The sequence below is a fragment of the Erinaceus europaeus genome, chromosome 6 (genome assembly GCF_950295315.1).
Source record: "Erinaceus europaeus chromosome 6, mEriEur2.1, whole genome shotgun sequence".
NCBI lineage: Eukaryota > Metazoa > Chordata > Mammalia > Eulipotyphla > Erinaceidae > Erinaceus > Erinaceus europaeus.
In genome coordinates this window covers 61,696,473-61,723,827 of record NC_080167.1, presented here as the reverse complement: position 1 = coordinate 61,723,827, position 27,355 = coordinate 61,696,473, and the positions used below count along the sequence as shown (strand labels likewise).

The 27,355-nt window shown below is 39.0% G+C and overlaps 1 protein-coding gene across 1 annotated transcript in view; it reads right to left on the bottom strand.

The window, feature by feature from the left end:
* The window catches only part of GPR158 (G protein-coupled receptor 158), a 351,987-nt gene that overhangs the window by 179,233 nt on the left and 145,399 nt on the right, over positions 1-27,355 (bottom strand). The window contains exon 3 of the mRNA XM_007526494.3: positions 100-202. Within this exon, the coding sequence (XP_007526556.2) occupies positions 100-202 (103 nt within the window). The remainder of the gene's footprint in view (positions 1-99; positions 203-27,355) is intronic.

Sequence of the window (27,355 nt, the reverse complement as noted above, 5' to 3'; positions counted from 1 at the left end):
CCAGTAGGAAAAAAAATCCAATAGAAAAAAAAAATCAAATAACCAGTTAGGTAGTAAATGTTATGTTATATACATGCACAAGAAGCCATGGATACTTACTCTGAAAGTTGTTCACTGAGAAGACTCGAGGGTGATAGAATCCTGCTTTACAAACACACTGGTAGGCTCCAAGCACAAATCCTAGGCCTTTAATGGGCATACACTAAGAGAAAGAAAAGGTAGCGATTAATTGACCATTGTTCACTTAAGAGTAGAAAGGCCCCAGGTAGCCATCTTTGCACATGGAAACTGAACACATTTTTTTCAAAAATAAAATATCTCTTCTCTTCAACTTTTATTGTAAACCTGCTCGCCAAGAAGTCATCTCTTCAGAAGCAGCAAATTGAGTCGCTAAATACACGTCACTCCAGCTGCATTTGCCACACATCTTTAACTCACTCACTTGCCATAGAGAATAGTTTCCCAGAACAGCTGCCATTGGGAATAGCTATTTTTAATGCCTAGTATATCTTACCACTTTGGGAAATATTTCCCAAGCTTACCAGTATCCTTTAAAAGTGATTTCATGCTAAATATTTTTATAAAAACAAAAGTGTGATGATAGGTAAACTATCTGAGAGACAGAAAGGATCTGAGATGTAAAATGGCTTTTGTGACTAAAACTGTTCATCAATTCCATCCTAGTAACTAAATAGTACAAGTAGACAGAATGACAAGATACATTTCAAACAGTAAATTCAGATGAGAAAAACATGAATTAATGATCCTAAATGGTTCATTATCTACAATCTGTTTCATAGATAAAGGTCCTACGTGTATATAAAAAGAACAAAAAACATGATTAATTTCCCAAATATGCCACTCCAACAGACAACTTCCAAAAGCTCAATCTTGAATTATTTGAAGATTGGGAATCATTCTATCACTGAACACCAGTAAAGTTCAATTTAACAAACTTCATTTGCTGGATCCAATTGCATAAGCACAGAATAACCTCTCTTAAACCATAAACAGTGGGGTCAGGCGGTGGCATGCCTGGTTAAGCTCATACGCTACAGTGTTCAAGCCCCTGGTCCCCACCTCCAGGGGGAATACCTTCATGAGTGGTGAAGCAGGGCTGCAGGTATCTCTCTGTCTCTCTCCATCTCTATCTCCTCTCCCCCTCAATTTCTCTCTGTCTCTATCAAATAAATGAAATTAAAATAAAATAAATAAAAGAATTAAAACATACATAAACAGTATATAAGAAAGACCCAGGAGTTTCAAGAATTTGAATTTTTTTTGCCTGCTAGCTCTCAATCTAGATATCAAGATTCCAATTCTTGGAATTTTTTTTTTTTGTCACTAGATTTTATCAGAGAAGGTTAGATAGAATCCAGTGACCTGAAGTTAAGGAATTAAATTACCTCAAATTTCATCTGTTAAACTCTTACCTTTAAGTTTATGATTATTAAACAATTTGTTCTGCTTTATATCCTAATGTTTCTTCAGCCACCAAGTTGCAGATGCTACCATGATGCCAACCAGACTTCCCTGGGCAGACAAACTCACCAATGTGTCCTGAAACCCCACCTCTCCAGAGTCATGTCCCACTAGGGAAAAACAGTAACAGTCTGGGAGTATGGATCCACCTGCTAATGCCCATGTCCAGCGGAGAAGCAATTACAGAAACCAAACCTTCCACATTCTGCACCCCATAATGATCCCAAGTCTATATTTCCAGAGGGATGAAGAATAGGAAAGCTTTACAGTGGAGGGGATAGGATGTGGAGCTCTGGAGGTGGGAACTGTTTGGAATTATACCCCTCTTATCCCACAGTCTTGTTGATCATTATTAAATCACAAATTAAAAACAGATATTAAAAAAGAGAGAGCAGTTGGTTCAGTGGATGGGGCTGCTTTGGACTGGCAAGCATGGATAGGGTCCTGAGTTCAATCTGTGACACAGAGTATGCCAGGATGATAACTCTGGAGTTCTCTCTCACTAAAAAATGAAAATAAATATATATATTTTTAAAAGGGCATCCCTTGCTTTCCAGAATTTTAAAATACAAGACAAGATCAGTGGAGGGAAGGATACATGGATCTCTAGTGGTGGGAATCGTGTGGAATTGTACCCCTCTTATCCCACAATCTTGTCAATCACTATTAAATCACTAATAAAATATTGTACATAGTTTAAGTAAAGTTTATCCCTGAATTTTATTTATTGCTATCAAGATAAATATTAACTATTTTAAACCTCTATTACATAAAAAATTATTTATATAGAGAGAGGACAGGGGAAATAGCATAATGGTTATGCAAAGAGACTCTCATGCCTGAGGCCCCAAGTCACAGGTTCAATCCCCTGTACTACCATAAGCCAGAGATGAGCAGTGGCCTGCTAAAAAAGAAAAAAAATAGAGATGGGTAAAGATGTATATAGACCTTTGTCTATATATGGTAGGAAGAGCAAATAGTCATTCTAAATTCTCAGAGATATAACAAGAAAATCTTTGGAAAAGTGCTTTATTTACAGTCAACAATATTTATACACCTTTCCCATATTTGGGAGCTACTTTCTTCCCTCATCCAGCTTTCTAGCCCTTTTTCCAGCCATGACATCCTCTCCCCAGACAATAACTTGCGTCCACCTGCATATCAGATGTCAGGCTCAGGGGAAAAAACTAGTATAGTCATGGGCCCTTTGAAATGTAACTAAAATAGGCCTCCTAACTATCTACAAAATGGAGACCCCAGATCTTCATCTGCAATATTCCAGCCTTTAGGTTCATGATTAGTCAACAATTCGTTTGGCTTTATATGTTAACTCTTCTTTCAGCCACCAGGTTCCAGATGCTACCATGATGCCAACCAGACTTCCTTGGGCAGATGACCCCACCAATGTGTCGTGGAGCCCTGTTTCCCCAGAGCACTGCCCCATGAAGAAAAGAGAGAGACAGGCTGGGAGTATGACTCGACCTGCCACCACCCATGTTCAGCAGGGAAGCAATTACAGAAGCAGACCTTCCACCTTGTGCATCCCATAATGACCCTGGGTCTATATTTCCAGAGGGATAAAGAGCAGGAAAGCTATCGGGGGAGGGGAATTGTGTGGAATTGCACCTCTCTTATCCTATGGTTTTGTCAGTGTTTCCTTTTTATAATTTTTTTTTTTAAAACTAATTTCTAAAGAATCTTCTTGGGTGGGGGTAGACAGCATAATGGTTATGTAAAAGGTACTCTGATGCCTGAGGCTCTGAGGTCCCAGGTTCAATCCCCCGCATCACCATAAACCAGAGCTGAGCAGTGCTCTGGAAAAAAAAAAAAAAGAAGAAGAAAGAAAGAAAGAGAGGAAGGAAGAAAGAGAGAGATGGAGGCAGACAAAAGAAAGAGAAGAAAGAATCTTGAGTACTCTGTTAACTAATTCCCACCTAATTCATAGTTATGTATAATTATACCTTAGGATTGGGAATATGGCTCTTGGCTCAGAACATAAACCACAAAAGGGCAGCTAAGTAACCAGCAAATTCAACAGAACGGGCAAGTTCTGTGTGCTCCAAGGATTTCTAGAGAACGTAATTGAAATAATGCATACTATACTTATCAAGATCCAAAGAAACAATAAGTCAGACCATAGTTTCTAAATAAATACCAGATAACACTTATTCTCCAGAAGCACATACGGATAGAACATACCAGTTAGAAGATACAGATTTGAATTCTGACTTCATCACTTAGGAGTTCCACAGTGAACTTATCTGACACTTGCTTTCTTAATTTTTAAGAATAAGTTAGTCAACTATAGGCAGGGTTTGAAGAAGAGGAAATCACCAAGATTTCCTAGCCACTTACCTTATACCCTTGTAAGGGTACAGGAGGAGAAAATATAAAGGCTACCACAAGGTTTGGGGCTTCGATTGCCTTAAGAATGGAGTTGTCATTATTGAGCAATTGTAGTCAATTTGGGAAAAAGAAAAATTCAATTTTGTAGATATAAACTTGAAGTGTGTACTGAGAATGCAATTGCAGAAATCAAATGGGAGTCTGGTCAAGAAGGTTGACTCTCAGGAATGGTGCCTGTGCCCTGTGATTTGGGATTCATTCACCTAAGAATGACAGATCAAGTCAAGTGATCAGATAAAACTCAATCACTGAGGCAGTGCCTGTAGGCAGTAAAGGAAATGAGTTCAAAATGGTAAAATTCAAGACACCAGATGGGCTAAAAACTCTGGATGCTTACAGAGTTATAACCTTAGAAAAGAAGAAGCAGGGGGTCCAGTGGTAGCACAGCAGGCTAACCGTACAAGGCACAAACACTAGGACCAGCATAAGTATCCCGGTTCAAGCCCCTGGCTCCCCAACTGTGGGGGATTCGCTTCACAAGCGGTGAAGCAGGTCTGCAGGTGTCTATCTTTCTCTCCCCCTCTCTGTCTTCCCCTCCTCTCTCCATTTCTCTCTGTCCTATCTAACAACGAACAATATCAACAACAAGGCTACAACAAGGGCAACAAAAGAGGGGAAAAAAAAAAAAGAGGCCTCTAGGAGCACTGGATTCATGGTGCAGGCACTGAGCCCCAGCAATAACCCTGAAGGGAAAAGAGAAGAGGAGAGGAGAGGAGCGGAGAGGAGAGGAGAGGAGAGGAGAGGAGAGGAGAGGAGAGGAGAGGAGAGGAGAGGAGAGGAAAGGAGAGGAGAGGAGAGGAGAGGAGAAGAGTAGGGAAGAGAAGGGAAGGAAAGAAGAGAAAAGAAAAGCAGCAGGGGCCAGGTGGTGGCGCACCTGGTTAAGTGCACACATTACAATGTGCAAGAATCTGGGTTCAAGCCTCTGTCCCCATCTGCAGGGGAAAACTTCATGAGTGGTGAAGCAGGTCTGCAGGTGTCTCTCTGTCTCTCTCCCACACTATTTCCCTCTCCCCTCACAATTTCTCTCTATCTCTATTCAAAATAAATAAATAAAGATTAAAAAAATTTTAAAAAAGAAAAGAAGAATCGAAGGACAGCTGGAAGAGTTAGTCATTGTAGCCACTGTTTCCTTAGAAAGACTGTGATACTGTGACTATCGCATGCAGAATTTGTTGTGAGTTACAGCTATTCAAGTCATCCAGCAATGATTTATCCAGTTAGAATAAGTCTTAGGTATTAAGAATATAGTAATGTACTTTAAATATTTTGCCTAACTGGAATTTGGAAGTTAGTGCTATTCATTAAAATAGCACTAATTCCCTAACAATATGACTCAGCACTCCAAGAGTGACTCAGTTGAGAATTTTAACTACTTAAAGAACATCTAGAAAATATGTTGGAATAAAAGTATTTCTTTGCTGTAAGCAAACTCTAGAGCTAAAAGCAATATGAAAGCTTAAAAATGACAATAAAAATAAAGTTCATTAAACTTAAAACAACAGAAATCAGCTAATGTTTTGGGGGGAAGCAGAATAAATTGTTATCATCTTAAACTCTTTTGATTATTTATTTATTTATTTATTGGAGGGGGTTAGTAGCGTACCATATAAACCTCACATTTACTATGAGTCAAAGCACCTCTGTGAGGTAGCAGTTCACAAAACTGATGCCTCCTTTGAAGAATCTTATCAAATCAACAGCAGAGAACTATTAAGAACTTTTGAAAAACCACAAAGTCTGTTTCTAAAGATTAACATGGAAACTGATGGGAAAAGATGGCAATCAAGAGTTTAGAATGAGATGAACAAATTCCTAGAAACATAAAGCTTATCAACACTGAGTCCTGAATAAATTTAAAAATCTGAACAATATTGTAACTCACAAAGCAATTGAATCAATTTAAGCCCCTCAAAACTAAAATAGCATCACACTAACCTACTAAGCATTTAAAGAATTAACAACAATACCCCTCAAATTCTTTCAAATAATTGAAGAGAGAATATTTCCTATTCGTTTTATGAACTAAGTATTATCTTGATACCAAAGCCAATGACACTACCAGAAAACTATAGACTAACGGTCCTGATTAACATTGATATGAAAATCTTCACCAAATTACTAGCAAACCAAATTCAACGACACACTAAAAGGTATATACAACATATGCAAATGTGACTGGTTCGTAGAATGCAAGGATGGTTCAACCTATAAAAATAAAGACAATATTGATAAAATGCCAAAACTACTCAATGCAATTCCTAGGAAAATTAAAAAAAAAGCCAAGGTCTTTCTCTGTGCAGAAATAGAAATGTGGTATAACATATTGACAGAATGAAGATAAAAACCACATGATCATTTCATACAGAAAAGGCATTTGACGTTAAGTGAGCTAAGTCAGAAAGATAAAGATGAGTATGGGATGATCCCACTCATCAACAGAAGTTGAGTAAGAAGATATGAAAGGGAAACTAAAAGCAGGACCTGACCAAATTGTAAGTAGGGCACCAAAGTAAAAACCCTGTGGTGAGGGGTAGACATGCAGCTTCCTGGGCCAGTGGGGGGTGGGAGTGGGTGGGAGGGATGGGTCACAGTCTTTTGGTGGTGGGAATGGTGTTTCTGTACACTCCTAGTAAAATGTAGTCATATAAATCACTAGTTAATTAATATGAGAGGGGGAAAATTAATTGTATGTCTCAAAGTTTTTCAAAACACAAACTGAATCTTTTTAATATATAGGCTATGTAATTGATATGCAGCCTCTCTCAAAAGCCTAGACCAAGTAGATCAGAAGCAACCAACAGCACAGCTATATACAAGATACTGGGTACTGTACAGCAAACCCTAACAAAAGGACTTTTCAAAGTTAACCCAATTACCAAATAATGTGATGATAACATTAACTATCCATTGTCTTTTTGAACCCTAAGACAGCAGGAACCTCACATCTCCACTATAGAGCCTCTACTTCCCCCAGTCCTGGAACCCTTGGATAGGGCCCACTTTCCCGTATGCCTCTCCCAATCCATATCAAATAATATCGAGTCTGCCGATCACAACCTAACCAACACAACGATTGCCACCTCAACATGCTTCAGCTCAGACTGTGTCCAGAGACTTGACGTGTGGAATGACAACCCTTCAGCTTCATTACTCGGGTGAGACCTTTCCTTTCATAGTATACTCTAATTCCATCTCAGGTGGTTCACTTTCTAACAAAGTCCCAAAACCTAGATATACACCAGTTTCTGTGAGAGAGAGCATATGTTCACACGTATCCGTAAACTACTGCAAAATATATACCTGAAAGCAGAAGTACACTAGAGTTTGCAGTGAGTACCCCCCTAACACTTCCTCTCCACTATTCCAAGCTTTGGGTCCATGATAGCTCAACAATTTGTTTGGCTCTGTATGTTGACTCTCTTTTCAGTCACCAGGTTCCAGATGTCATCAGGATGCCGGCCAGGCTTCCCTAGACTGAAGACCCCACCAATGTGTCCTGGAGCTCCGCTTCCCCAGAGACCCACCCTACTAGGGAAAGAGAGAGGCAGACTGGGAGTATGGACTGAACAGTCAACGCCCATGTTCAGCAGGGAAGCAATTACAGAAGCCAGACCTTCTACCTTCTACAACCCACAATGACCCTGGGTCCATGCTCCCAGAGGGATAGAGAATGGGAAAGCTATCAGGGGAGGGGGTGGGATATGGAGATTGGGTGGTAGGAATTGTGTGGAATTGTACCCCTCCTACCCTATGGTTTTGTTAATTAATCCTTTCTTAAATAAAAAAGGGAAAAAAAAACCTTAAAAATAAAAAAGAAAAGGCATTTTACAAAAGTAAACATCTTTAGTGAGTTATATTATCACATACAAATTTATAGTTGTAAAACTATAGTCTTAGAATGTTATACTATTACAAACTAATCAATTAAATCAATAAAAATATTTTAAAATCAATTCCATTTCATGATACAGCACTAAAAAAAAACTTACAAATTACCTTGGAGCCAGGTGGTGGTGCACCCAGTTAAGTGCACATAGTACTAAGTGCAAGGACCACAGAAGGGTCCAGGTTTGACCCTCCACCTCCCACCTGCAAGGGGGAGGAATTTCACAAGTGGTGACTTTTTACAAGGTGTTTATCTTTTTCTCTCCCTATCTCCTAGTCCTCTCTCTATTTTTCTCAGTTCTATCAAATAAAATGAGGGAGGAAATGGCCACCAAGAGTGGTGGATTTGTAGATAAGTAGTGCCTGCACCAAGCCCCAATGATAACCCTGGAGCCACGCGCACATGCATGCATGAGTGAGTGTGTGCGTGTGTTATCTTAATATAATAATGATCATATATTTTAAAAGTCTTTAGCTAACATAATTCTCAGTGTGGAAGACAAATTTGTTTTTCTCTAAAATCAGGAACAAGACAAGAGATTCCATTAACACCACCTCGATTTTACACAATAGTAGAAATCCTAGACATAGCAATTAAAAAGTACTTAAAAAGGAAAAAGCATGATAATCTTTGCTTATTGGTGACATAATCTTACATGTTTAGAAATCTTTATAAAGCACTATAACACACACACACACACAAATTTTAGCTAAGTTCCAGAATACACAGCTATCCTAAAAATTTGACTAAGTTTATATATACTGATAACAAAGAACTCAGAAAGGAATTTTTTATCCAATTTAGATACAATGACTTTGAAGAGAGATAAAACCTTAAGAATAAACTTAACAAGGTTTAACAAAACAACTCTAAAATATTGACAAAAGAAATTAAGGAAGACACAAGTAAAATGAAACCATGTTTATTGACTGAAAGATTCAAAAGTCTTATTAAAAAATGACTTCTTTTTTAACAGAAATAGAGAAAATCCCCTAAGATTATTGCGGAATCTTCAGGATATCAATTAGACAAAATAATCCTGGAGAGATATCATAATAGTTCTGCATAAGATTTTCATGCCTGAGGCTCTGAGGGTCCAGGTTCAACCCCCAGCACCATCATAAGCCAGAGTGAGTACTCTGATAAAAATAATAAATAAGTAACATTTTAGTTTGAATCATTCTTGATTTCAAAACATAGTATAAAATAGATAATCAAAATAGTCTAGTATTGGCATAAAGTCAGACATATAGGCCAGTGAAGTAGAATAGTGAGCCCTAAAACAAACCCCCACAGATAATGTGTCACATGATATTTGCAATGATGATAAGATCATCACACTACGAAGGAAAGGACAGTCCCCTCAAAAAATGGGATTGGTAAAAATGGATATCTAAATGAAAAAAAAAAACATACAGTTGGACCCAAGAATGCAATTGGACTGCATCATAATCTATACAACAATTAACTAAATACTGGCCTAAGGCCTAGAGTCATAAAACTCTTAGAAGAAAAATAAGAGGAAAGCTTTATGGCATTGTCTTTGAGAATGGTTTCCTGGATGTGATGCCCACAGCACAAGCAACAAAATGAGGAAGGAAGGAAGGAGGGAGGGAGGGGGGGAAGGAAGGTAGGAAGGAAGGAAGGAAGGAAGGGAGGGAGGGAGGGAGGGAGGGAGGGAGGGAGGGAAAGAAATAAAAAGGAGAGAAACAGAGAAAAGGCACCTGAGAGAACTTCAATTTTACTTCTTTGCACCATGGGAAATAATCAACAGAGTAAAAGGCAGCAATAAAATAAGAGGAAAAATATAAGCCACCTATTTGATTTAAAAGTTACTATCCAGAATATCACAGAAGTCCTAAGTCTAAGCAAAATATAAAAACACAACCTGATTTTTAATTGGGCAAAATGATTTGAACAGTATTTCTCCAAAGACGATATACAATGACTTAACAAATTATAGAAAGATACTGGACATCATTAATTCTTATAGAGGGATGAAAATTGAAATTACAACGAATGAATTACCTTACAATTATTATAATGGTCACTAGCAATAAGATAAAAGAGCAAATGCTGGTGAGTCAGGAAAGTTGGACTCCTGGTAAGCATAACCACAGAACAAAACCTGGCCATCTCACAGTCAGGACAGTGCTGTGATGGTACAGTTGAACAACTGAGTAACTAAAATCTTACTAGACATGGAATGAAAATAGCCCTTGGAATAGTGGAGAGGAAGTGTTAGGGAGGTACTCACTGCAAGCTCTAGTGTACTTTCAGGTGCTTTCAGGTATATATTTTGCAGTAGTTTATGGATACGTGTGAACATATGCTCTCTCTCACAGAAACTGGTGTATATTTAGGTTTTGGAACTTTGTTAGAAAGTGAACCACCTGAGATGAAATTAGAGTATACTATGAAAGGAAAGGTCTCACCCGAGTAATGAAGCTGAAAGGTTGTCATTCCACATGTGAAGTCTCTGGACACAGTCTGAAGTGAAGCATGTTGAGGTGGCAGTCGTTGCGTTGGTTAGGTTGTGATTGGCGGATGCAATATTATTTGATATGGATTGGGAGAGGCATACGGGAAAGTGGGCCCTATCCAAGGGTTCCAGGACTGGGGGAAGTAGGGGCTCTATAGTGGAGATGTGAGGTTCCTGCTGTCTTAGGGTTCAAAAAGACAATCGATAGTTAATGTTACCAACCAGTCAACGCCCATGTTCAGCGGGGAAGCAATTACAGAAGCCAGACCTTCTACCTTCTGCATCCCACAATGACCCTGGGTCCATGCTCCCAGAGGGATGGAGAATGGGAAAGCTATCAGGGGAGGGGGTGGGATATGGAGATTGGGTGGTGGGAATTGTGTGGAGTTGTACCCCTCCTACCCTATGGTTTTGTTAATTAATCCTTTCTTATATAAAAAAAAAGAGAAAAAAAATAGCCCTGAATAGGGATCATAACTCTGATGAAAAAGTTTTTTTTTATTTTTTAAAGATTTTTTAAAAAATATTTATTCTCTTTTGTTGCCCTTGTTTTATTGCTGTAGTTATTATTGTTGTTGTTGTTGTTGTTGGATAGGACAGAGAAAAATGGAGAGAGGAGGGGAAGACAGGGGAGAGAAAGACACCAGCAGACCTGCATCACCGCCTGTGAAGTGACTCCCCTGCAGGTGGGGAGCAAGCTGGGGGCTCAAATGGGGATCCTTACGCTGATCCTTGCACTTTGAGCCACCTGCAATTTACCCACTGCGCTACCATCCGACTCCAGAAAAAAGTACTTTTATCTAGAAGTAGAATGCAAGAAATGTAAACACAATGAAATGTGTATTATTCTAAATCCTCTAGAAATGAGCCTATAAATTTATTGTTGTTGTTGTTGTTATTATTATTATTTTGCTTGGGAATCATCCTAAAATGTAAAACAACTGCTGCCTTCTCTGATCAGAACTGAACATCATGAACAGGATTTAACATTTTCTTATGAGTCAGAACCACTACTTGAACAACAGGTACTGAACTGTGCTAAAATGGACTAATGCCCTCTGGATGTCTTAAAGATTAGTGACTAATTTTTTGTTTATACATAAAATAGCCCAGACTTCTGTACTTTTTAAAAAATTATGTGGTTTTGTTTTTCCTCTTTCTTTTAAAAGATTTTTGTTTGTAGTGTCATTTTTATTTGTGGTTAAAAAAATGATATGTCAGGGATATAGTTTCTTTCTTTTTTTTTTTTTTTTGCAGTGTTGTTTATTTATTTATTTATTTACCACTCTCATCACCAAACATCTGGGTCCCCATCCCCATAGATAACCACTATAGTTCTTCCACAGTCTTGAAAATAGGTTGAAGTCCTCCCCCATTTATCTATTCAATTGTCTGTACTCAGCATATGAGTGAAAGCATTCTGTAGGTGTCCTTCACCTCCTTATTTGCTTCACTGAGCATAATCTTCTTCAATTCCATCCAATTTATCCCAAAGGACGCAATAGGGATTTTCCTTTTTCTATTGAGCTATTAGTCATCATGTTTTAACTGTAAAATACTACTTCTAAAAGTCTCTTTTCCCACCTGATGTATGGCTATATGAAAACTCAATCATAAAGCATAAATAACAAGAATACGTGAGACAACAGATAACAAAATGCTAGTAACTAATAGAATAAATGGTTGACACTGAGTGTTTACTATGTGTCCAGCACTCTTCCAAAGACTATACAAATACTTATTCCTATACCAATTCTATGATTATCTTCATGCTAAAGATGAGATGATATGGACATAGATTGATAAGGCAATTTTCCAACAGCCATACAGCCAGTAGCTTGTAGAGTCAGGATTCAACCTCAGGGTTCTGCATCTAAACGACGTAAGGACTCCTCTCCACAAAAACAGGGCTTCATAGGAGTAGTTCACCAACAGCAGCAGATGTTAATGCCTCACCACTTTCAACTCTATATTGATTATCCCAAGACCTTTACTTTTCCATTTCTCTTTATTTCAGGCATGGTTCCAAATGGATCTGTTTTTTGGATCAACTTCAACACTGAACTTCAAGTAAGTGAAAGTTAGGATGTTTTAAATGTATCAAAAAGATATATTTTAACATGTGCAGTAAGTTCCTATACCTGCTACCAGGTATAAATTAGGTCTCTCCCTCCCCAGTATGGAGATCCATAGTTCAGATCTTAGAAAAGACATCTTCACTTGGGAGCATTCCTACAAATAGAAGTCTCTCTGGGTCTCAAGAGAATCACAAAGCCAGTTCACAGATGCCCTGAAGTCCCAAATTAAATGGAATGGAAATTAGGGAGTTTCACGGCAAAAACACGACTGAGCTATTTCTTCAGTGGCAATAACATGGCTCTGCTCTGCTTTGGCAGAAAATATTTCTTATTCCAGAAAGGCTTTCCTGTTCTATTGAATTTACCGAGCCTTTCTGAGAAATCAGGTGGTAACACCACAGAGACATAAAGAAAGATGAAAGGTTTGACTTCAGTGAGATGAACTATATAGAAACTGGGTTTTCTGAAAGATAGCAGCTTAATTTTTCTGCTATTCACCCTCTGTAACTTATGGGGGGAGTTGAAAAGCTGAATCTGTGGCTAAGTGGCAGTGCATCTGGTTGAGCTCACACACTACAGGGTGTACAAGGATCCAGGTTCAAGCCCCTGGTCTCCACCTGCTGAGGGAAAGTTTCATGAGTGGTGAAATAGAGCTGCAGGTGTCTCTCTGTCTCTCTCCATCTCTATCTCCCCCTTCCCTCTCAGTTTCTTTCTGTCTCTATCCAATGTAAACAAATAAAAATATTTTTTTAAAAACATTGAATCTCGGTTCAAGCCCCCAGCTCCCCACCTGCAGGGAGTCGCTCTTCACAAGTGGTAAAGCAGGTCTGCAGGTGTCTGTCTTTCACTCCCCTTCTCTGTCTTCCCCTCGTCTCTCCACTTCTCTCTGTCCTATCCAGCAATGACGACATCAATAACAGCAACAATAATAGCTACAACAATAAAAAAAAAAAAACCAACAAGGGCAACAAAAGGGAATAAATAAAAAAAAAAATAATAAAAATATTGAATCTGTAGGGCTGGGTGGTGACACACCTGGTTGAGCGCATGTATTAACAGTGCGTAAGGACCCAGTTTGAGCCCCAGGTCCCCACCTGCAGGGGGAAAGCTTTGCAAGTGGTAAAGCAGTGCTGCAGGTGTCCCTGTTGCTCCCTCGCTATGACCCCCTTCCCTCTAGAAAACGCTGTCTCTAGCCAATAAATAAATAAAGATAAATTTTTTAAATGTTTTTAAGTTGGGAGGAGGGATGGGCAAAACTACATATACATACTGTTATACTAACAAATGTTTTTAAAATGTTTTTAAGTTGGGAGGAGGGATGGGCAAACTACATATACATACTGTTATACTAACATTGAGTGGTTAATTATAATAACATCTGGTAACTCTTCTCTACAACTATTTTCAAATGTATTAAAACAAAGAGAGGAAATCTCAAAGGCCTCCAGACAATGACAGGGTACACATCACCCACACATTTCATCAGTCTTCCAAGGGAACAAGCACTCATGAATAACAAATAATGCTGTGTTTCACTGGGGAGCAGAAGAACTACATTGTGTCTCTATTATTCATTAGTTGCCAGAATCTGGTTGAAAAAGCAAGATGGACTGGGGCAAGGAGGAGATAAGAGGATGTTTTCTTCTAGGGCAGAGTTAAAAATTTGCAAAGAAACAATTTTATATTATCAGTGTTTGAAATGTTAGTTTCAGTCTGTGGCGCTGCTCTCCCTCAAACAGGGCTAATAACTGGCAATGCAGCATCTGGCACAGACATCACTAGTCTACAGTCACACGGGCACACAGGGAGATTTTCTGCAGGGGTGGGAACTGACTCAGGAAAACGTCAGGATTCTATCTCACTGGGTGAGAAAGCCTGCTTCTCTTGACTCCTCCAGAAGCCCTAGAGGCTTGAGAAACTAAGTTTTTAATACACGTTTTTACAAATGAAGTTCTGCCTTCCAACGAGCCACGAGCTCAGTTATGTGTCTTGACAATTTATCCATGCCACCCTGTGCTTCTTATGGTCATAGATCATCAGTGATTGGGGCTTTCTTTTTTTGTACTTCCTTTGACTTAATTTGGCTCTTGCTTACTGAGCCCCATAGTTGCAACAAACAGAGAAAGAAGCTCATGGTCTTGTTCTCAGAGAGCTTACAATCCACCAAAGCAAAAGCTTCTGTATGCTTCATATAGTCTAGACAACATACAAAGTATAGTCTTTGGATACATTTTTTTTCTTGAATACATAAGGTTCATAAAGTACTATCAAGGGCCAGGTGGTAGCACAAATAGTTAATTGCACACAGTACACTGTGCAAGGACCAGGTTCAAGACCCTGGTCCCTACCTGCAGGAGGAGAGCTTCTTAAGTGGTGAAGCAGGGCTGGAGGTGTCTGTCTCTTTCCTTCTCTATCTCCCCTCCCTCTCCCAATTTCTCTCTGTTTCTATCCAACAATAAATATATAAAATAGTTAATAAGTACTATCTATAAAAAGATATACATGTGAAATTATAAATCATAGAAGTAATGAACATAAAATTCAGGATAATGATTGCCTTTCAATAAGTAGATGGGAACAGGACAAGGGGAAAGTATTCGGGAAGTTTCTGGGAGTACTTACTGGTAACAATATAAATAGCTAGTTAAGCTGACTAGTGGGTGTAATCTTAGTTATGATATCCTCCTATGTTCCAGTGCCTATGATATAGTAGTTAGACAATAATAGTACTGAAATGAGGGAAAGCAATATAAACAGATTCACAAATAACCAGCGGGCCAGAGTATCAACACAAATTTTTTAATCATTGTAACCACAATGTCCAAGGAAGTAAAAGGCAATAATATAGGTACAAAATCCTGCCCCCAAGAAACCATATATTCTTAGGTAAAGAATAAAATATTCTAGCTCTAATAAAGCTGAAACTGGATGTCAGAACAGCAAGGATAAACCAAGCAGAAGCCAGGCTTGTAGAAAATATCCAGTGTGGAAGTTGAAAATGAAATGGATAGAAATACAGAGGAGAGATACATGGGACATAGCAGTAGAGAAAATAAGTCAAAGGGATTGGGGAGATAGCATAATACCTATACAGAAAGACTTTCATGCCTGAGGCATCAGAGGTCCCAGGTTGAAACCCCAGCACCACCATAAGCCAGCATTGAGCAGTACTCTGATTAAAAAATATATAAGTAAGTAAGTATGTGTGTATGTATGTATGTATGTATGTATGTACTCAGAGGCAAATGAAGACACATTCTAACATGCCTTACTTGACAAGACAAAAACAGCTACATTTTGCAATAGCACTAAATTATTAAAAAGTGAGATTCTAAAGCAAAATGGAGAAATAAACTGTAACCTACTTATATAATACTTATCAGTATATAACAATGAAAATGAGCAAGTTGTGTACAGTGTCAGGCAATATAGATGAATCTTTCGGTCTCTTAAAGAATTATGAACAAGTCACATATGCTGCATTATCCTCTTTGCGTAATGTTTGAAAACAGGCTAATTTAAGAGGGAGAGCTAGAAATCAGAGTATTTGTTGTTTTGAGGGAATAGTGAGGAGGAGATGATTGGGTCTGGGGTACTGGTAATGTTTTATCACTTGAGCTAAGTGGTCATTAGACAAGTGTGTTCTCTTCAGGACAATTCACTGTGCTGTGTATTTATAACTATGTACTTGTATGCAACATTTTTTTTACTTAAATAAAAACATCTTAAAACTCACACTATGCCAGTTCTGCCTCCCTCTTCCAAATAGTTTAGCTCCAGTTTCCATCTCTTTTACTTGTTTGGCTATAGTTCTTCCTAGTACTCTGATTTTATCTGAAAGAATCACAGCGGTCTATTCCATTTGTACTGATAGAGAAGAGGGCCTCAGTCTACAGCTCTTGAATGAGGAAGTGTCTGGATATTCGTGGTAATTATATTTAAAAAATGATGGAAAACTCAGAATATGTTTCCATGTACTCAGCACTTGGCTGCCTCTCAAGTATTTAGAATCATCTGCATTTCCCCAGTGACATTCTAGAGGGATTTCGATAGTAATTAGCAAATCAGTTAAAGAATACAGGGCACCAGGCATAACCAAAAGCTAGGAACTGCACTGCCTCTTCGATGCTAAATCAAAACTAAATGCTGTCCTCTCAAGAGGCACCGAGCTTTTCTTTTATTCTGGTGGGAAAAAAATAAAATATTATTTATCACTTACAATGGAAATCACTTTAATTGATATAATTGCTATCCTTCTCAGCTGAAAAACATGCAAGCTTTTTAAAGCATTTTAGATTAGGCAAGAAAAAATTCAAAATGCATGAATTTCCTTAGTTCACTACTGAACCACACACACACACACACACACACAAATATTTTCTTTTAAGGAATAGGACAGGTCTTAATTATATATTTAATACTTTTAAAGTTAAGTACTTTAGAAATATGCATCATTACATAAACAGGTAAAACAGTGGTTATAAATCTTCTTTGTCATTATATCAAACCTCTTTCCATAATATATACATATGTGTGTGTGTGTGTGTGTGTGTGTATATATATATATATATATATATAGAGAGAGAGAGAGAGAGAGAGAGAGAGTCTTCCCTTACCTACTAAACTCAATTTTGACTAACAAGAAATACTTGAATAGCAATATAAATTTTAATGAAACATAGGCATGTCACTTTATCATCTTTTTATTACAGAGTAGTATTCCATGGAGTATACAGCCCACAACTTCTTTAGCATCTAGGCTGCTTCCACTCTTTGGCTATTGTGAATAATGCAGCTATGAACATAGGGCTGCATCTGTCCCATTGAATCAGTGTTTCAGTGTCCTTTGGCCAAATGCTATGCGTGGTGTCGCTGGATCATAAGTTAATTCCATTTCTATTTGTTTAAGGCTTCTCCCCACAAGTCTTACAGTACCAGCTTGCATTCACAACAACAGTGCAAGAGTCCCTTTTTCTTCACAACCTTCCCAATGTCTGTCATTTCCTGTATTACTGTTAGAGGCCATTCTCACAGGTGTGAGATGGAATCTCAGTGTAGTTTGTTTTAATATTTATTTATTTATTTATTTATTTAGTCTCCAGGGTTATTGCTGGGGCTTGGTGCCTGTAGTACAAATCCACTACTCCTGGAGGCCATTTTTCCTCATTTTGTTGCCCTTGATGCCACTGATGTTGTTGGACAGGACAAAGAGAAATGGAGAGAGGAGGGGAAGACAGAGAGGGGGAGAGAAAGATAGACACCTGCAGACCTGCTTCACCGCCTGTGAAGTGACTCCCCTGCAGGTGGGGAGCCGGGGCTCGAACCGGGATCCTTATGCCGGTCCTTGTGCTTTGCGCCACCTGCACTTAACCCGCTGCGCTACAGCCCGACTCCCCCCTCTCTCCATTTCTCTCTGTCCTATCCAACAATGACAACAACAATAATAACTACAACAATAAAACAACAAGGGCAACAAAGGGAATAAATAAAATAAATATTTAAAAAAAAATTTTTTTTAAATAATAAAATCTAACATAAAAAATACTGGGTCTTACGACTGAACTCACAAAGCTCAGTCACAGAAATCAAGGACTTATGATACAGATGCCACCAAATTATAAAGACAACTTTGCTGCAATCATTATAATGATGTATTTTAAATGAATAAAATAATTCATGGGTGGGATTTTGATTTTAATCTTAGAAATTCAGTTTTAAAGAGATAAAATAATTACCCTACTCCTTCAATCACCAGGGTTCATTTACAAGCTACAAAGAGATAACATTTAGATTCAAACACAGATAGTCTAAACACAAAAAGGCAGAAAAATAAGATCAATAAGAAGAAAAAAGTGGTTAAGGGTGGGGGTAAGATAGCATAGTGGTTATGCAAAGAGATTCTCATGCCTGAGGCTCCAAAGTCCCAGGTTCAGTCCCCTTACACCACCATAAACTAGAGCTGAGCAGTGCTCTGCTAGGGGGGAAAAAAAGTAGAAAGAAAAAAAATGGTTATACTAAAAGTCAGATACTATATGACTTAAGGCAAAAGTTATTACTAGAGATAAAGACAATTTACAATAATAAAAAAAGCCCATTCATCAAGACATTATAACAGCATTATGCAACTAAATGAAATTCCAAAACACAGGATACTAACAAACACTAACAAAATTGAAAGGAGAAATATAAATTCCAACAATAGCAGGTCTCAACAATGGAGATTCAATCAATAGTGATTTCAATGCTGTGAGTCTACAGAATAAACATCAGTCACAATATTTATTAATTAATTTGGCTAGTTAAATTTTTTCCCATGTAAGGTGAAGGAATAAGCAGAGTTTAGAAATAGGAAGAAAAATGACCCTAATTATTTGTAATAAAACAATTGCTAGATAATTAACATGAAAGATAAAGAATACTGTTGTCTACATAAGAAGCATATACTTAAATTTTTAAATTTTTTTATCTTTATTTATTAGGTAGAGTCAGACAGAAATCAAGAAGAAAGGGGGTGATAAAGAGGGAGAGAGAGGGACACCTGCAGCCCTGCTTCACTCGCAAAGCTTTCCCCCTGCAGGTAGGGACTGGGGGCTTGTAGCTGGGTCCTTGCGCATTGTAATACATGCACTCAACCAAGTGCATGACCACCTGGCCCCTTATACTTATTTTTTTATTACTACTATTTTCTAATATAATTGTATTGGGGGATGAATGGTTTATAGTACAGTTGGTGACACCTGGGTACAATTTCTTATCTCCCCTTGACAGGTGTCTGCAAAACACCCCCAACTTCAGTCGTCTTCCTCCTTCGTGCACCAGGGCCCCAGGACCCCCCATAGAGCTAATATTCAATCTAGATGTTTAGGTCACGGGGAAATGAAGCAAGACATTTCTGCGACTTTCACAAATGAAGTCATTTTATTATTAAATTCAATTTTGTTACTTTATAGACCTGACCTGAGAGGGAAAGGACTGGTCGGCATCATTTCAATGTTTTTTAAATTTTTTTTTTATTATCATTTTTTGTTGTTTTTGTTTTGTTTTGTTTTGTTTTTTACCTCCAGGGTTATCTCTGGGGTTCGGTGCCTGCACTACAAAGCCACTGCTCCTGGAGGCCATTTTTCTCATTTTTGTTGCTCTTGTTGCTGTTATTGTTGTTGTTGCCAGATAGGACAGAGAGAAATTGAGAGAGGAGGGGAAAATGGGGGATGGGGGGAGAGACAGACACCTGCAGACCTGCTTCACCACTTTGTGAAGCCACCCCCCTGCAGGTGGGGAGCCGGGGGCTTGAACCAGGATCCTTACGTGGGTCCTTGCGCTTAGTGCTTAACCCACTGAGCTACTGCCCAGCCCCCTATTATTATCTTTATTTATCGGATAGAGACAGGCAGAAATCAAGAGGGAAGGGAGGACAGAGAGGGAGAGAAACAGACATCTGCAGCACTGCTTCACCACTCGAAAATCTTTCCCCCTGCAGGTGGGGAGCAGGGTCAACCCTGGGTCCTTGCACACTGCAACATGTGAGCTCAACCAGGTGCACCACCACCGGACACTGTATTTTTTTTTCTCAGTCTCCCAACAGAGGAAAATTCTGTGACTTAGTAGTGAGAGGAAGATATCTAGTGCGACAAGAACACAGCAAGCATGAATGTGAGAAAGGAGCTCAGAGGAGCACACTGCGCAGTTCCATGTACCACACTTAGGCTAGTCCCTACTTTAAATATAAAAGATCAGTAAGGAGGTTTTTGTTTGTTTGTTTGTTTGTTTTGTTTTGTTTTTCCCCCAGTGATTTAGAAGCATTAAACTTGGCTTCCATTTTGTACTGGATTCAACCATTCTAATTAGGTTAAATCCACCTCACAGAAGTGAAGTGTAGGAAATAATCATTGTAAAGGGCTTTTTAAAATGCCAACTGCCACCTAATGTTAATCACCTTAACTACGATGACAATTAACCATTAAATAAAAATTCAAATCTTGGAGAACAAAGTATTCAGCATCAGGAGTCTATTTCTGCTGTGAATAGATGAAGTCATGGCTGCTTTTGCAGAATTTTAACAAGCTTGCTTAAACTCAAGAGATAAAAGGCATTCTCATTGCAATGGCATAAGATTAAAGACAAGAAGAAACACAAGAAATTGCAAAATACCAGTTTAGAAACAACCACTTCAGACTACCTACTGCCATTTTCTTGCTTGGTATGTTTTAATCTTAATTCTTTGAGCATATACTTAATCCTGCTATATTCTCACAAGGAGCATATGCCTAAGAGACTTCGGGAAGAATCATGAAAGTAAGGTACAGAGTAGTTGTTTAATGGATATTCTACTTTCCTGAATATATAAAACATGGGTCATATACATCAGGTACCAATAAGTGAATGAAACTCAGTGGTTTGTAACAAAGTATAAAACTGTCATTTGGAAGGGATCTCTAGCTTCCTTTGACCAGGAACAAGCATCACTAAAGGCCGAAAAGTTTGTAAGGATGTATAATGTGGATGAGGGTAAGGTAGCCTAATGGTTATGCAAAGAGATTCTCATGGCTGAGGCTCCAAAGTCCCAGGTCAAAAACAAACAAACAAACAAACAAAAGGATGTAGAACTTGGGCCTTTGATATTCAGGCATGGAGGCTTTGATGGCTCGAAAGACCTCAGTGGGCCAGGTAGTGGTGCACCTGGTTGAGCACACATGTTACAATGCACAAGGACCCAGGTTTGAGCCCCTGGTCCCCACCTGCAGGGGGAATGCTTTGCAAGTGGTGAAGCAGGGCTGCAGGCATCTCTCTTTCTCTCTCCCTCTCTATCTCCCCCTACCCTCTCAATTTGTCTCTATCCCATAAATAAAGATTATAAAAAATTTTAAAAAACAGAAGCAAACAACCCACAAAGTCACAGTTCCCTTTAATGCTTAATTATTAAAATTATTTTTAAAATCACATTAACATAAACACACAAAAGTTGATCTCTACAGAAAACGTTCTGAAAGTTGAGATACTATTTTAAAGCAAGGATGAATGCCAAGAAATATTCTAGAAATTTTATCTCACATGAAACTTCCTGCCTGCATATTTTTAATTGCTCTCTCAAAGATTTTTTTTTTTAATCTGGCACAAATTGAGAACAGTCCTAATAAGTTGCAAGAATTGTCAACTTTGCTGTGGATCTGGGAGTACTAGTTTTGCATTAACTAAACTGTAGACCTCAGCTAGTACCATGAATTTCACTGGAGTGAGAGACATGCAGAAATCTTTAATGATCAATATGGCACAAACATCAACCAATCAAAACATGTGGCACCCAAAGTACTGAAGCAAGGTTCTGGAAGGCCTCTGCAGACCCAGAAGTCCCATTTTTCAGCTGGTGAGCAGCGGGGGTTTCTGATGGAGGAATCAAGTAGTTATTTGAGTGGTTCTAAGCTGCGACTACTAACCCCGTATTTTTTTAATGGTACACAAGCTTGGATGTAACAGGCTAAGTGTCACCCTAAATTTAGTCAAGTCCCATCTAATACAAATAAAAAAAATGTTACTTTAACCCCAAGTTTCATCGACTCTATTTTGACTTTTGAGTTCCTGTTTATTAAACAATTTGTCCGCTTTATATCTTACCACCTTTCTGCCACCAAGTTGCAGATGCTACTGTGATGCCATCCTGACTTCCCTGGGCAAGTGAACTCACCAGTACGTCCTGGAACCTCACCTCTCCAGAGGCCTATTCCACTAGGGAAAGATAGAAATAGGCTAGGGGTATGGATTGACTTGCCAATGCCCATGTCCAGTGAAGAAGCAATTACAAGAGCCAGACCATCCACCTTGTGCACCCCATAAAGATCTTTGGTTCATACTACCAGAAGGGTAAAGAACAGAGAAGTTTCCAATGGAAAGGATGGGATATGGAACCCTGGTGGTGGGAACTGTATGGAATTATACCCCTGTTATCTTACAATCGTGTTATTCATTATTAAATCACTAATAAAATTTTTTAAATGTTACTTCAAATATAGATAGCAGTTCCTTTGACTCTGTTATCTGTTGTCCTTTCTGATGTAAGAAGACCAAACGCTCCCTTTACATTACACCTTGTGCTGGGTGGTTTTGATGTGACACCATTAGTCCCAGGACAGGCATTGCTGCCCTCCACCCAGCTTCCCAGGACAGTTGAACAGGAAAAGCAAGTTGTTTCCTTGCTGCCACTGCCACCCACAGCCTTCTGCTGGAGCTACCACACAGATTGGCTTAACCTCCCTCCATCAGTCTGTGTCCCTTGGAGGATTCTTAAAGAGGTCAATTTTTTTTTTTTTAATTTTCAAATGTTAGATGCTCTACTTGAGACAAAGGGGGGGGGACAGTTTTCAAGAGAATTCAAAGAACACATTCTCCTCACAGGCATTTCTAGCACTCAGGAGAGATTCAGAGTGAGATGCTACTTGCTCACTAAGCAAAAAGCTGTCAAAATTCATTAGCCCTGCACAGATGTCATCTCTTCCGAGAAGAATACCCAGCTCACCTGGGGGAGGAGAGCTGACTATCAGCTCCTAGCATTTGTCTGCGTTTTTATTATAAAGCTTATAACGCACCTTTTACTTTATTTTGTTTATTTCAGTGTTGGGATTTTACAAATATGTGATTATCACTGTTACCAGATAAATGTTTTCATTTTTCCTTAAAATCTTAAGGGTCGGGGCTGGGTGGTGGCACACCTGGTTGAGTGCACATGTTACAATGCGCAAGGACCCAGGTTCGAGTCCCCTGGCCCCCACCTGCAGGGGGGATGCTTCATGAGTGGTGAAGCAGTGCTGCAGGTGTCTCTCTGTCTCTATTTCTCTCTAGTATCCCCTCCCTTCCTTCTCTGGCTGTTTCTATGCAATAAATAAAGATTAAAAAAAGTTTAAAAACTTTCTTTTTTTCTTTTGTTCTTTTTTTAACCAGAGTACTGCTCAGCACTGGCTTATGGTGTTGCAGGGGAGTGAACCTGGGACTTCACAGACTCAGGAATGAGAGTCTCTTTGCAGAACCTTTATGCTATCTACCCCCTGGCAAAAGTTAAAAAATCTTAAGGGGGCATGAGGAAGAGAAAGAGAGAGAGAAGGAAGGAAAGGAAAGGAAAGGAAAGGAAAGGAAAGGAAAGGAAAGGAAAGGAAAGGAAAGGAAAGGAAAGGAAAAAAGGAGAAGGAGAAGACAAAGACGATGATGACTAGCAGCAAGAGGAGGAAGAAGAAGAGGAAGAAGAAGAAGGAGAGACTCTCCCATCTTTCGGGCTTCCATTTATGCTGCGATGCTCCCAAATGTTGCTAGGACTCAAGCCCAGAGCCTCACACTCTCCTGAGTGAGCTATACTCTGGTCTATATTCTGAACCCTATAATACACATTTTAATTCTTTTAAATTATTAAATTAATATAATTTATTTTATAGGACAGTGAGAAAATGAGAGGGAAGGGGAGCTAGAAAGGGAGAGAGACAGAGTGAAACCTGCAGACCTACTTTACTGTTTGTGAAGCTTCCCCCACTGCTGGTAAGACCAGGGGCTTGAACCCAGGTCGCTGAGTACTGTAATATGTGCCCTCAACCAGGCATGCCATCACTTGGCCTCCTTAAATTATTTATTTATAGTTAATTGGAAGTTATCTAGCAATCAAATACTTGTTAATTGGATTAGTTAATGGACAGAGGAATTACTGTATGAATGCTAATGAATAACTCTAAGAAATAAAAATACGATAAACACATATGCTTAAGAACGTACATTCTTGTTTTATATGCTGAGGGGGACAGGCAGACAAAGCCTAGAAAAGACAGAGGTCACAGCTGACTAATCCTATAGCACTCAGGTTAATCCTGAAAGTGTTCTGTCTCACAACAACCAAGTCTCTGAACAGATTCAGAGAATAAGACCGTCTGACTTTCCCGTCACTATATCCCTCCTTGGACTATGAACATGAAAAAGTTCCCGTTTCTTCCCCTTCTATTTCATCACTGCTAAGGATCCCAACCTTAATCTTTTTAAAATTAGCATGAAGAGTTGGACAATGGGTCAAGTCAAGAAAATGGTGTGGTAGCTCTTTAAACAGCACCTTTAATCCGACACTAATATGTAAATGGCAAGTTTGAGAGAAGTGAGTAAAAAGACAGCAGTTCAGAGAAATGTTGACTAAACTGATTAAGAAGCACTGTCCATGTATATTTGCTTGGGAAACAGGGCTCAAAGGCCATTTTAATCCATTTCTCCAATAAATCCTTTCTGACTATTACCCTGATGACAAAATGTTAAGGCCATTACTTCATTATCAAAAATGCTGAATTTTATTTAAAAGGATGGATTTCTGGATATTTATAATACATAGCTAATGGAAGAACACCTGCACGCTCCACTGATCTCTACAAGTGAGGATCACCTTAATTACGTTAAGTCTATTCTCATTCATCTTTTTGCTACTCAGGCCTGGATGTACTTCACTAGCTAAAGACCTTGTCATCTTATTATTCCATAGTTCAAATTCATTTGATTTTTATTGCTACCAGGATCGTCTTTGTAGTGAGCTTAAAACTACTTCCACAAAGCAGACAAGGCCGGTTTCCATCACCATGAGGAAAATGCCTCGATGGGGCAGGCAAGTCCAGTTTTCCTTTGGTCTCACCAGAAAATACCACCATGGTCAGAGAGATTGCTCTCAGGGCAATGTGCCTGCCTTACTATGCACAGCTGCATGCACGGGAGGTGATTCGGCACCAGAGGAAATTCTGCTCTTGTGGTTTGTGTATGAATGAGCGAATATGAAAAGTGGTGAAGACACTCATCTGGACTAGTGAAATCACACATGTACAAGGTCCAGGCCAGGCCAGGCCATGACACACACACACACACACACACACAATCAGCTTGATTCCAGTAGTCACTGGATTAATATATCTTCTGTGGGCAACGTAAGTTTATCTTCAAAGACTGCCACCTCCTAACATAAAGTTCCTGCTAATGTATTGTTTTATGCAGCAAAAGCTATTTTGTAGCTAAGATTAAGTTAGTGTCCACAAGATATCAAGTTTATCCTAGGTTTTATTTTTGGTTTTTTTGTTTTTTCCCCAAATAGTCCCCGTATAATCAGTAAGGTTCTTATTGGAGGAAGGCAGGAGTATCAGAAAGGAGGGAATATAACAACTGAAGTGGAGGTAGGAGAGATCCTTGGTGGGGTTTACAAGCAAAAGAGTAAAGGTAGTCTTCAGAAATAGGAAGATTCTACTGAACAGATTCTTTGCTACAACTTCCCGATAGAAGCAGTTCTGTGGATATACTGACTTGATTCTACTGAGATGGGTTTCAGAATTCAGACCTCCAGAAATGGAAAGAGGATAAATTTGTAATATTTTAAATCATCAAGTAGGTAGAAACTAGTTACAGCAGCAAAAGGAACCAAATATAACCAATAAGCAGGTAGAATAAGGTTGTCAACAATGAAATAATATGAAACCTCAGTAGGCTGAATGGTTTTCTTTGGGATTAATATTAAATGGAAATTATAAAAATATGTTATTTAACTTACTTTGGATAGAGACAGAGAGAAATTGAGAGGTGCGGGGAAGACAAGCATAGGGCAGCAGGTTGGGGCAGAAAGAGAGAAAACCTCACCACCTGTGAAGCTTCCCCTCTGCAGGTGAGGACCAGGAGTTTGAACCCATGTCCTGTGCACAAAGACATGTATTCTACTGGGTGTGCCACTGCCAGGCCCCTAAACTGAACTTTTATTTGAATTTCATAGCATCTGTAAGCAGAAGAGTAACTAACTAGAGTGAATCTTCAAGTGTTGGTCAAAACCCAGAAGTTCACCTCATACCAAGTGACAGTAGATCTGAAGAAAGTTGTAAATGGAATTTCCTCTTTCCCAAAACACATTTAACACTTTTTAGTCTCCCCATTCTATACTTTGAAATGTGATCACTCCTGTTGCTGGTGGTGGGGGGCATGAAGCATGAATATTGGATGAAAAAAGAAAGATCATTTAGAGAAGTTCAGAGACTCATTATCTGTGTATTCCAGTAACAGACATCTCTGAGCTTCACGGGTTTCTCCATTTCTAGCAATAGAATGTCCAAGGCACAGCCAACAGCGTTATTCGCCCATTATATTAGACACTATTGTGCTATCTGTGGCTTCTCCAGTTACAGGTATTGTAACTTCCTCATGCATAACTTTATATTCTGTTGATGGGATTACAAACTTATATTTTTCTGGCATGTCGACTATACAGTGTGATCTTCCTTCTTAAACTACTTCTGGGCATGTCAAGCCTCCAGCCCATTACTCTGGTGAGACCTTTCCTAGCTCACGGGCTCATAGGACTCCTTAGTTCCATTTCAGGTGGTACGCTTCCTAACAAAGTTACAGAACCTAGATATAGGCCAGGGCCCATGAGACAGAGCATACGTGCACATGTGTCCATAAGTTGGGGGAAAATAAATATTTTAAAGTAAAAGTGCACAGTAGTTTTCAGTGACTCAATAAGTGCATCTAGCAAATAGAAAGGCCTAACACACACACACATACACACCCACACACACACACACACACACACACACACACACACTATAAAGTACTTAATAAAATATTTTCTTCTTAGACCTAGTTACCCTCCTCTCATACCTCCTATTTCACTACCCCCAATCACCCTAAGTCTAACTCTGGCAGATGAAGTAAAGATAAAAAAGCTGGATAAGTGCAAGAGACTGGCATACTCAAACAACAGCCCTTTTGGTCACTACTAGGCCCATCATCCGGAGCCTTAGTCAGGGAATCCTGGGATTCCCACATAGATATGATAGGCCTAGACCTCTAACAGATCCCTCTTTCCACCATTACTGGTCATCTCCATCAGGAACAACACCATAGACCCTCCTGTGGGCATCTATGACCTTGCCCTCACTGTAGAAAAACAATGGTAAAAACTGCCTCACTCTCCAAAGGGAGACTGGATCAATATACTCTACCACTCGAGGAAGACTGGTATTGAAATGAGTGCAGCCTAGAATA